Below are 11,241 nucleotides of genomic sequence, written 5' to 3'. Positions count from 1 at the left end.
AGCATGTGATCCAATTACTAAAGTAACCACAAGACATACTTTCATTATTAGCAATTTTCTACAAATTACAGACGGGGAGGATAATCATACATATATACTGTTAAAGCCCGGTGTCTCCTCTGGAATGTCATGGTTGTTTTTCTTGCGGGATCGTGACGTTTTTCCATCCTCTAACGGAAACAAGTGACTTATCCAATCAGGGGAGAAAGCTTCGCCTTCGCCGGGAAAGCTTCAAGCAAATACAGATTAGCAGCGAGTGAGCCGAGCTGCTGTAACTTCTGCTATATTGAGCCGTTACGAGTTAAAGGACACCGTCTGCCAATGGCAGCTTAACATCTGGTTAGCATCTGCTGGGTGACATTTTTTTGCAGGGAAATAAACCAATGAACGGGGGGAGGAGGGGGGCTTTCCAGGAAAGGGGGATCATTTCAGACCTTTTTTACATTTAGATTGCAAAGTCGTGGCTAAGTTATTTCAGACAGCTGGACAGTTTGTTTCAGCGCGGAAAATATAGTACATTCCCAACCTTCTGCCACTGGATTCTCAAAGTACCAGTAAGATGAAACCTCGAAAAAAGAAAAAAAATCAAAGGACTTCTACTTTTAAAGCGGAATAAATTAGTGGCATCTGTTCCAGGCTTTCAGGTCATCATTTTCATCGGAATGTTTTCCACATCATCGCGTCTATCTCCTCCAATAACCCACTGACAACCATCCAGTGTGGACCCTTCAGGTGCTGAGTGCACCGAGCACGGCTGCACACGTGAGGGGCCTCGTCGCGCAGTCGCTCGGCACAAAAAGCCAAACCACTTCACGTGTGCGTGGGCGACCATGAAGAGACGGCCCTCCAAAACCACACCTGCATTTAGGACAACACAAAATATCCCAGGTCGTATCGGAGACGCCCGCTGACGGAAAGCGCCGATGAAACCGAGCGGGACTTGGACCGGATTTATTTTGACATTCTTCGCGGTGCAGGTTCTCACGCCGGCCCCATCGTTCATCGGACGGTATTCCAAATAAACCCATTGCTGAGCCCTTTCTCAAATAACGACGGCGGCCCGCGCTAACACCAGATTACGTTGCTGAACTCGAATACAGTGGGAAAGGAGTCATGAGAAGGACCGGACACAGACATTGTGGGTTTTATTGTAAGATTTAGAACAGCCTTGGTCGCTCAGGGGAGGTCAGAGTCCACGAATACCCATCGGGCTCTTGTCGCTGGGAGCAAGAAGAAATCGCTGCATTTGTGGCGTCATTCCACGGGCCGCCGGGCCTGGACGCTCCTCTTAGTCAAGCTCCTCTCGCGCACAGAAACCTCTTCATCGACTACCTGAGTGAGCCGTGATACGATCCGATGAGATCGCCCTTCATTGGTCCACGTTTAACATTCTCAAGCAAACACCTGTTAGAGGAGTAACGTCGACCTGAGCAGACGACGACGCGTCCTCGCGTGTCCACGTCCAAGTGGTCACGGTGGTCGAGCGCCTCCTGACCAGCTTGAGTCGGTCCCGTCACAGCGTCACCCGCCCCGTTAGAGACGGACAGAGGCTCTTTGTTCAACGGGCCCGGTTCCTCCGCTCCACTCGTAGCGGCTCGGCTTCTCAGTCCCTGTCAGCTTCAGAGAAAGCTGCAAGACGCAAGTCAGACGCCTCCAGGGCCTCGTTACGAGCTCGGTCTGAGGGCCCACTCCGTCAGGAGCCGCCAGGGATTCATTCTTCCTCCACTCAAGACGGCTCGGGACCGAATGCGCCTTGTGATGTGTTGTAAAAGTGACAGTTTACCGGCTTAAATCCATTTACAATCAGGGACCGAAATCTCCGTGTCGTTTCTGATTGAGCTTTAATCACAGACAGACCCACACCTTTATCTCGTAATTGGCCCAAAGGAAATCGGTGCGGTTAGGAAGCAGAGGAAAGGCAGGGAGAACGCCCAGTGCTGTCGGGACACGGATTCTGCAGCTCCAGGAGTGGGATTGAAGACGGGCTGAGGCACTGCGGGGCTCAGACGTCCACGAGCGCCGGTGCAGCAGCGAGGGATTTCAGACCAGAGGTCTCTGTCCCGCGGAGGTTACTTCTGCAGAGGCTGGATGGGCGGAAAGATTTAAATTACTCAACTCATTAGATGGAAATTAAGATACGGCTATAGAATGTACAGCTGTAAGACCAACGCTACAATTTGCATTTAATGTCTACACTGCTGAAATAACTTACTTAAATCCAATCAAAGTGGTTGAAATTGCTTAAGATAATAGATGAATTGTAACAAATTAACTAACAATATTAGTTTAATGTAATGAAGAAATTGTAACAAATGTGTTAAATCTAACAAATGAATTAGTTTTATATAAAATTATAAAATTGTAACATTAAATATAATGCAGAACTTGTTACAATATATGTTAAATTAAATACATGAATTGTAACATTAGCTAAATGTTACAATTCATGTAACAAATGAACTAACAATGTCAGCTAAATATAATGGTGGAATTATAACAATATTTTGTAAATGTAATTGATGAATTGTATGAATTTTTAATGGAAATGACCAAACTATTTCTGGCTGTTCATTCTATAAAAAAATAAAGTAAACCACCAGTGTAAAATATCCACTTCATCATCAGTTTAGAGTAACTTATGGAACACGCTGGTGATGATATCAGGGTCATCTGGTGAATCTGACAGAGCAAAGCAAATAAAAGACGTCCCACTTGGTCTAAATGAGTCGGTCTGGGCTTTCGTTCCAAACTTGATTTAATAAAAAATAATTATGTATGAGAACAATACATTTACGTTAGCGGAACACACACACAACAGAACATTCTGAAAGCAGAGGATACCGTTTAGTACTCTTCTTAAGCTCATCCGACATTTGTTCCATTTCGAAAAATAAAAAAAGCTGTAAAAAGGCACACGATACATCCAACAGTAAGGAGAACACAAAAGAACTACGACTGAGCGGGTTTCACCTTTTACAAATAACTGCAGGAGCTGCTCCTTTTTCTTTAGCGTTCTACCCAAAATACGCACATCTGCCTATTTGTCTTTGAGAATGGTGATGATTGACAGCCACTTGGTTTGCATGTGCACATTAATCAAAATAGTTGCAATGAGTAAAACAAAGGATTGTACTTCGGTTGGGTTACGTATGGGGAAAGGACAGGAAACATTTCACTGCTCGTTTAGCGTTGGTCACGTAATCAGCGCTTCCTTGATATGAAGAGAGTTCCTTTAAAAACACACTATATTAGCAACAACCAACCAAATTCACACGACAGTCAAAAAACACAGACTTTATTTTGAATTGCTGCAACAGGGGCGCTAAAAACCAACTGCAGAGAAACACACAGGCCCCCCCGAGTTAAACTCGCTTCAATAGAAAATATTCTTTTAAAAGCCATGAACAAAATTAAAAGCGAGGAGAGCTCACGGTGGACGTCATGGGAACTCAGCGTTACGCAGCTTCGTCCAACAACAGAGAAAAAAAAAAAAAAAGACACTTATTAGATCATAAGAGCACAGTTTGGTGCGGCTTTCCAGCCTTTCAAAAGAACACAACACGTGATGAAATATCAGAAATAAATTAAAAGAAGAAAGCAAAAAAGGACAGATGTTAAACTATTGTACGGCTTGATGGATTCCGCAACACGCGGATGAACTGACGGCTGCAGGGAATTCAAATGAGAGAAGAGACGGACGTCACACAACGCGCACGTTACACAAACAAAGTCAGTGTCGGATCGGCTCCTCCTCTTTTTTTTGTGACCAATAAAGATGGAATGAAGCTCCAGAGAAGCAGCGGGAAAAACGTTTTTGGATTGAGCGCTCATTCGATTAAAATAATGCCTTTAAACTACTAGTTATTTTAGAATTAATGTAATTATAATGTAATTTAGCTATCATTTAAAAATAGAAGAAAAAAGAAAAGTTTAAAACAATTACAGATTGTTACCTACATAAAAACTCTGGAGCACCGTTTCATAGAAATGAATTGAGACAGAACTACGATCCAAAAGCAGAAATTAGAAGCCAAAAGATTGTGGCGGCTCTACAGGCGGCGATCCCGACCGGCGCCACTATGTTTGGACTTAAAAGCAGACACGAGTCAATCCAGTCAACCGACTACAGTGCATCGCGAAGGTGGTTCTCATCTACGGGGAAGTAATGAATGACCTCTGACCCTCTGGGGGGGGGAGGGGTGTGTGTGGAGCGGCTCAGGTCCCCCCCCCCCCCCCCCCGGGGTCCACGACACCGGTGAAACGCTTGCTTCCCATCGCGTGTGGATGCGCTCGGGGGAAAGAAGCCAAGGGGACTCGGGGCGCAGGTGGACCGTCCCGAATGGTCAGTTGAGTGTTTTTGGAAGTCGGAGAGTCCTCAGAGACTCAGAAGGTGTTTCCTGAAACGCATCCAGCCACCGGCGCCGGAGGACGCTGAAGTGTCTGTTAACTGGACAGAGGGAGCTACAGTTCCCGCTCCGGTCTCCGGGGCGCTTCTTCCCTCTTCACCATTCAGCGTCGCCGATAGCTTTGGAGAAGACGTAGTCCCTCCCGTTCAGGTTCATGATCCCGTCCTTCAGGTGGAATTTCCATTTGTTCTTACTTCTGTGAATCTGGGGAGGAAAAGAGGAGGCCGTCAAAGTCACCTGCATTGAACTTCTGCATGCTGCTTTTTTATTTAAGCCATACGTCGTCGCAACAAAGCAGCTGATGGTGGAAAAAGCTACGACTGCCTCCTCTAAGCGCGTGTGTTTGCTTAAGGACGGGACAGCACATCGCTAAATATTCTCGCTGAGCGGAAAATGACGCCACCGCATCGATGCAGAGCCGCCGACGTCTGCCGCTAAAAAGGGAGCATCTACGCAAAACAACGGTTTTCACTTTTTGCCCTGCAATGATCAGGGCGTGGATGAACGTGCACGCAGGTTCAGCGGCGATTGCCCGTGTTCCCTCACAGAACGGATCACCGCTTACTTTGTCGTACTGGCACACCACTACGTTCTCCGTGTCAAACAGCTCCTGGTCCTCCTCGTCGCTGACATCGTCGCTGCTGTTCAGCGGCTCCTGGTGAGAGAGAGCGAGCGATGTCGTAACGTTACAGGAAGTAGCAGCACATCGTCACGTAAACCAGCTCCACAGACGCGTCGCCGTTATGATTCCCTCTGGAGCTCACCTCCTCCACCTGCCCGTCCTCTCCCCCGTCCTTGTCCTTCTCCTCCTCCTCATCCTCGCCATACTCCTCCTCCTCGTCGTCCTCGTCGTCCTCCGAGGAGGTGTCCCCGGCGCCGTCCGCCTGCAGTATCATGGGAGGCTGCTGGGCCTGGGCCTGCGCTGGGACCTGAGGGGCCGCGGAACCCTGGACCTGCTGGACCTGCTGGACCTGTGCCGTCGCTGCCTGGCCGGGCTGCTGCGCCAGAGCTGCTGCCTGCATCAACTAACGGCAAACGGCGATCGTCAGGTCAAGTATTTCAACGGGGGGAGGAGCTGCAGTGGCATCGGGGGACTGAAGCAGTGCGGACCTGAGGGTTGCCTTGGACTTTGTTTCCTGAAGCCAAGACAATCTGCTGCGGCTGGATGATGACCCCTTGCTGGGACAGGCCTCCCTGCATGGGAGCCAGGACCTGGACACACAGCCAACGGGAACAACTCACGCTTTGGGGAAACGCTCCAGCGTGGATCGGAGCAAACGTATGGGCGCACTGGGGGGGGGGGGGGGGGGGGGGGATTCGCTGGCGTTCTGAAGCCGCAGATCAGGCAGTTCCTACCTGTCTGACGGGGCATACCTGCTGTATGACCGGCGCCTGCACGCTGCCAGGCTGCATCTGCTGCTGCACGAGGATCTGCTGCTGGGGCTGGATGATGTACTGGGCCCCGTTGGCGGCGCGGACCACCTGGAGGATCTGACCTGAGGGGCCGGGAAACAGGAGTTGTGAGGGCTGGGGGACAGTTCACGTGACGGCTTGTAGACCCTTGTAGACCAACAGGGCCTCGCATCCGTCGATGGTGGCGCCTGGTGTTGGAGATAATAACCGTAGAGGCCGGCTCCACATAGCAATGCAACTACAGGGCACGAACCACGTTCGGAACAACAGCAACGAATCGTGTCCTGGTCACTGGAGAATAATCCACAGCCATTGTTGGCAAGCGGGTTTTATTTTTTGCTTTGATCACCACTGAACCGATATCTCCAACATCTAAGCTGAAAAACAGCGCTGCAGGGAAAAGGGACACGCGAGTGTCTTGGGGAGACGCGTTTGTTTCACCTTGGCTGGTGATGAGCTGTTGGTACGGAGTGACGCCCGTGGGCAGAGCGAGCGTTGCTGCTGTCGCTGCTGCACTCTGCAGGAGAACAAGGAGAAGACACTTGAGTGACTGGTTTCCCACTGGCATTCCTTTATCTACCGGCCAGGTTTGGTGGCAAAAGAAAAAGTGTTTGTGAATAAAGACTAAATCAACACAGTTTACTAAATACAGAAAAAAAGAAGCTTTATGTCCCGTGCATTGGCGCCGCTAACGCAAAGCTTTTGGCGTAACGACCACAAATCACACAACGGCGTGTTCATTTCATCTACTTACCATCCCCGTCGCACTCATGTGCTGCAGAATCTTGGAATCTTGAACAATCACTTGTTGCTGTGGAGCTGCAGAGAGAAACACGTTCAAAACAAACCATAATATGCTAAGAAAGCAATTACACAAAGATGATGAATCACCGACTGTCGTACTTCCATAAATATGACAAATAAATCTGTGAAACACAAATCAGTCTCCCCTTTATGCCCCGAATGACCTCTGGGAAAACAACCAATCAGGGTGGAGGGCGTTTCAACGAGGCAGCCGATGGCTGGTTGATATCTGATGACCAAATGCGACGCAATCAGGTTACTGTATTTGCCTCAAACGAGTTCAGAGACATATTTCTATGTCCTGTTCGGCTGTACGATGAGAACGTGTTCTGTGGGTCAAACATTTCTACAGAAACACGTTTCTGAAAACATTTCCGGGGCTGAAATATGCAGGAAGAGACTCTCGATTCTTATTTGAATATCAGTTAAGTGGGACGGCAGCGTGTAACTTTTACATTACATTCGCCAACTTGACAAAATGGACCATTTTACCGTCCCAGATGTTTGATACTTCTGCTGGATGGTTTATAGTGAAAGAAGGACCCACCTTGCTGCTGCTGGGGGGGCAGAATGACCTGCTGGGCCTGTGCAGGCTGATTCACCTGCTGGACCTGATGCACCTGCTGAACCTGCTGCTGGACCTGCTGCACCTGCTGCACCTGCTGGACCTGATGCTGCTGCTGCTGCTGCTGCTGCTGCTGCGCGGCCTGCAGGGCTGCCTGCTCCTCGGTGTGGAAGCCCTCCACTGCCTTGGACTGCAACAGCTTGTTTTCCCACAGCTGGAGCATCAGGCAGAAGAAGCGGGATGTGTCACAGGTTGAACATTTTGTGATTAACACTTTTTTTTGGGGGGACCATGCTCTGAAAATGGCACACGCATGATGAAAGATGCATTCACTCTGGAAGTACTTTGTCTATATGGACAATGTTATTCCTGTCAGGATAAAGGGGAACCGCTGTGAGCGAAAAATCTGTTTATACGTCACTGGTGAAGAAATAAATCAATATGACCACACACAAAAAAAAGAACCGCTTGACAAATACCACCAACGGCCCTATAAAACATGCAGATCCTTTTTCTTTGCTGGCTTCTAGCTTCGATTATAAAATGTTTACATAAGCAACGCTGTGTGCACAAAACTAATTTGCATCACATATTTTATAACTTGTTGTGTTTGGAGGATTTTCAAGGATTATTCCTTCGTGATGAGCACACAATAACCCTGTTCGAGGTTGATTCTGGCTCGGTTCCGAACCAAATTTGTTGATTCTCGAGCAGAAAAAGTTATGAAGAATACGTTCATTCACAACAATCACATAAAGCCCTCCTGTAGGGGGGGGGGGGGGATCGGTAATGGGGACATTTACCGTTTTCAGCTCCAGAAGCACCTGCTCGTCCACTCCCTCATCCAGGAAGAGCTCTCGTACCTCGTTGATCACATCCTCAATTACAGACTTATATAGTTTAGGCTACGAGGAAGGGAAAGAGAGCACATTACTATGTTTACTAGGTAAATATACATTGTATGTGTGTGAATATATATACACACACACATATACATACACACATTGTCAGTTTACACGTCATATTCATAAATGCTTAATAGGAACATCAACCACAGCAAACATGTAACGAACCATCTAAATATGTGTTTAGTTCTCTTGCATAAGCATATCTTATTATGTCACACTACAGTGATACTTCTAGGATTGGTCGGGTATGGAAGCTGGGATTTAGCGTGTCGTGACAACCTGCAATACGCGGCGTCCACTTCACGTTCGCCATGTAAAAGGTTCGCGGTGGAGCGACGGTCGGGTTTCAGCACGGAAGGAGAGCGACGGGACGAGCGAAGCCTCCGCGGCGTGACCCGCCGCGCCCCTGCGGCCGCAGCACGGCCCTCGGTCCCTCCGCGCCTCCCTCGGCCCGCGCGCGCGCGCGCCTCTCCGCTATTTAAAGCCACGTCCGCGGTTTATAAGCGGAGGCGGTGACGTGGCGTCGAGTAGCGCCTTCCCATCCCGGGCAGTCTATATTAGAGAGCCAACATGGCCGTATATAACCGGGAGGGGGAAAAGAGGAGGGCCACAAGCGGAGCGAGGGGCGACGTGGAAGCCATTTTACGGAGCGGCGAAACGCGCGCCCGAAAGTCCGGTACGCCGAAGCCTTGTGCGGCGGAACGTACAAGGTGCTTTCGGCGTTTTATCTCATGGCCGCTGGGCTTTGACGAAGTGCGTCAGTGTGGCCGTGTCGGCGGGGAGCGGACTACTTTGTCGTGAGGCGGGTAGCGGCGGCGGTTTGGCCCGCTGGTCGTGGAATGGTGGACGGCGGGGAGGCTTTTCACTGAGCGGTGGCGGCTTGTCGGCCACGGAGACTTTTAATTAAAAAAAGGACCACAACACAAGCCGTTCGCAGTGGTTTGGTGGCGAGGTGCTTTGCAAACATCTAAAACTGCGCCAGATAAAAGACTATTTAGCCGATTTAACGTTACAGATTCGTCCTTTCACAAGAGACTCGGCCACGCAAGAAACGCTCCGACCGCCATCAACGGCACAACCACCGACTCGTGTTCACATGGGAGTTTACAGATACTACGCTGGTATGAACCAGTAGCTCCACCGGACATTTAAGCCCATAACTAACCAGCCGTAAGAACATCTGCATTCTGCGGAACGTCACTGGTCACCAGCCATCGCTCCCACCAGATGGCTTTATCGGAACACGACCTGAGCTCAGTTGAAGAATGATTAAAATGGCCGATTAACTGAAGACGTTCTTCGTTTTATTTGGTAGAACAATGATGTGTTTGCTAAGCCTGAATGACACAAACATCTCGTTGACAGCTTCCTCTCATCTTAGCCCCCCCATTTCCCCGCTGACAATCCTTAGAGATTGATCCTTACCACTGGGTTCGAGTTAGCCGAGCTCGCCATTATACGCGTAGTGTAAAAACCACACGGAAATAGGCGAGAGATAGAGCCAAAAAAATTACAAAAAAAATGACTTAAAACAACTGGGAACGCTCTCTTAAAACAGCCGGCATTACTTTTGTAAATAAAACACAGTTTGAGCGGTCTTATTTACAATCCCGGGCTGCGACTCCCAGCCGCCGTCCTGCCGTCGTGGTCCTGCTTTATATACTGAGCGTGGAGCTGCGAGTGCGCGAGACATAGGGCAGGGTCGCGCCGCACTTCGCGCGAGATCTCGTCCGGCGCATGACGGCCGCGCGAAAGGCGCGCCGCTGGGAAATGTAGTTTACAGGGGTTTTAACGTGCTACGAGGTAAATACACGTGCGCAGAGCGCATTAGCTCTGTAATGCTCGGTGATCTTGTTTACGGAATGAGGCCACGTGTGAATAATGTGACCCATATAAGGAGAAAATCACAGTATCCCAGGAGCCAGTTTCATTGGTAGATTATTACACGATACAAACATAGTGATGGATATATAAATCCTAAAACATGGACGTCAGCCCGAGCATTAATGCGTGGCGTTTGTAATATCTGATCTGAGGGCAGAGAGAACACACAAGGCGCTTTGACCCTCCTGGTTTAGCTTTCTGTTACCATCTCTTCAATTTTCACGCATGTCTGTAAAATGCACTAAAAACAATTCTTTATCATTTGTTTTTCGCATCTCTTGGTTACCTTTGTTAAGCCAGCGCTGCCTCTGGGCCTTTTCTTTGACTCTGCAGGTCACCAAAACCGTACTGAGTTGACCTCACATGGTCGTCTTTGATTTGTTTTATCGTTGTGCACTGATAACGAGGGAGAATCCCCTGAAGATCACCTGATTAATGCTTCTTTCATGCATTTAAAACCTTTGAAAGACAAGAGGAACGTCAAAGCACAAACCGCAGTGCTTTGTAATTAGACTTTAATCTTAATCTACATCTCTGTGGAAACATTTCTGCATTTGTTTGCCTGTGTTTATGTCAATGATCGCTGATTCAGGTGTTAACGTAACTTCACTTGTCATTGATTTTCATTCCGTTTGCATTGCTGTTGTTATGATATATCTGTAATGGAACCGTACTTGTTCACAGGAACAGTTGGTGCCTTTGTTGACGGTTCCAGATGACGTTTGAAGCCACGTCAGTAACTTCCCGCCGCCACCAGAGTGTGATCACGCCACATCGCAGCGGCCCGGAAAACAAGCTCTCCTTTTCTGATTCCATGACACACATCCATTCACTGGGATTCAACTATTTTAATTCAATAAAGGGTGAGGGATTTTTGGGGGGGGGGGGGGGGGGGGGGGGCGGTAGCCACATCTATTGGTTATGTTGAATCAAAAATACACCTGTTCTGAGCACCAGGGCAACGTTTCCAGATCACCATTAAAGCTTCGCAGCGACCGGGAGAACGTTACCTCCACTTCTGTCTCCATGGAAACTTGCTCGGCGGGCATCGTGTGGAGGAGACGGCGCGGGAAACACGCAGCATCGACCACCTCAGCCCCCCCAGCGGGCCTCCCCCACCACCGAATTACACAACTCGCTTCATTCAATTTAAATTAAAAGTGGACTCGACACTGATGAAAACATTTTTAAATTCACTCGTAAGTTTTGTTCTGTACGAACCAAGTGCTCACGTGGGGTACGATGCCCTCTAAAGATCTAC

At 48.7% G+C, this 11,241-nt stretch overlaps 2 protein-coding genes across 3 annotated transcripts in view; one reads left to right on the top strand and one right to left on the bottom strand.

The window, feature by feature from the left end:
• The window catches only part of LOC120807839 (26S proteasome regulatory subunit 4), a 170,662-nt gene that overhangs the window by 27,371 nt on the left and 132,050 nt on the right, over positions 1-11,241 (top strand). The window lies entirely within an intron of this gene.
• On the bottom strand, positions 2,738-9,832 carry gtf2a1 (general transcription factor IIA, 1). 2 transcript variants are annotated; one of them, XM_040160135.2, is made up of 10 exons: positions 9,522-9,832; positions 7,992-8,093; positions 7,171-7,402; positions 6,574-6,638; positions 6,261-6,336; positions 5,781-5,902; positions 5,517-5,618; positions 5,171-5,431; positions 4,972-5,061; positions 2,738-4,610 (listed from the first exon to the last, which is right to left on the bottom strand). In XM_040160135.2, the coding sequence occupies exons 1-10, from the start codon at positions 9,549-9,551 to the stop codon at positions 4,503-4,505; spliced, it is 1,188 nt and encodes a 395-aa protein (XP_040016069.2). In that variant the 5' UTR covers positions 9,552-9,832; the 3' UTR covers positions 2,738-4,502. The 2 variants fall into 2 exon arrangements, with proteins under 2 accessions (XP_040016069.2, XP_040016068.2); XM_040160134.2 differs by having other exon boundaries at positions 5,763-5,902; positions 9,522-9,775.

This window comes from Gasterosteus aculeatus, chromosome 18, assembly GCF_964276395.1.
Source record: "Gasterosteus aculeatus chromosome 18, fGasAcu3.hap1.1, whole genome shotgun sequence".
Taxonomy (NCBI): Eukaryota; Metazoa; Chordata; class Actinopteri; order Perciformes; family Gasterosteidae; genus Gasterosteus; species Gasterosteus aculeatus.
The sequence above is the reverse complement of the archived record's forward strand: the minus strand, read 5'-3'. Positions and strand labels throughout refer to the sequence as shown.

Bases quoted from the DNA above. Each gene is read 5' to 3' on its own strand.
- gtf2a1 (XM_040160134.2), bottom strand. From the start codon at position 9,551: ATGGCGAGCTCGGCTAACTCGAACCCAGTG. The intron at 7,403-7,991 runs GTAAATGTCCCC...CTGATGCTCCAG, and splicing joins TGCTTCTGGAGCTGAAAACG to CTGTGGGAAAACAAGCTGTT. The intron at 5,062-5,170 runs GTGAGCTCCAGA...CTCTCTCACCAG, and splicing joins AGGACGGGCAGGTGGAGGAG to GAGCCGCTGAACAGCAGCGA.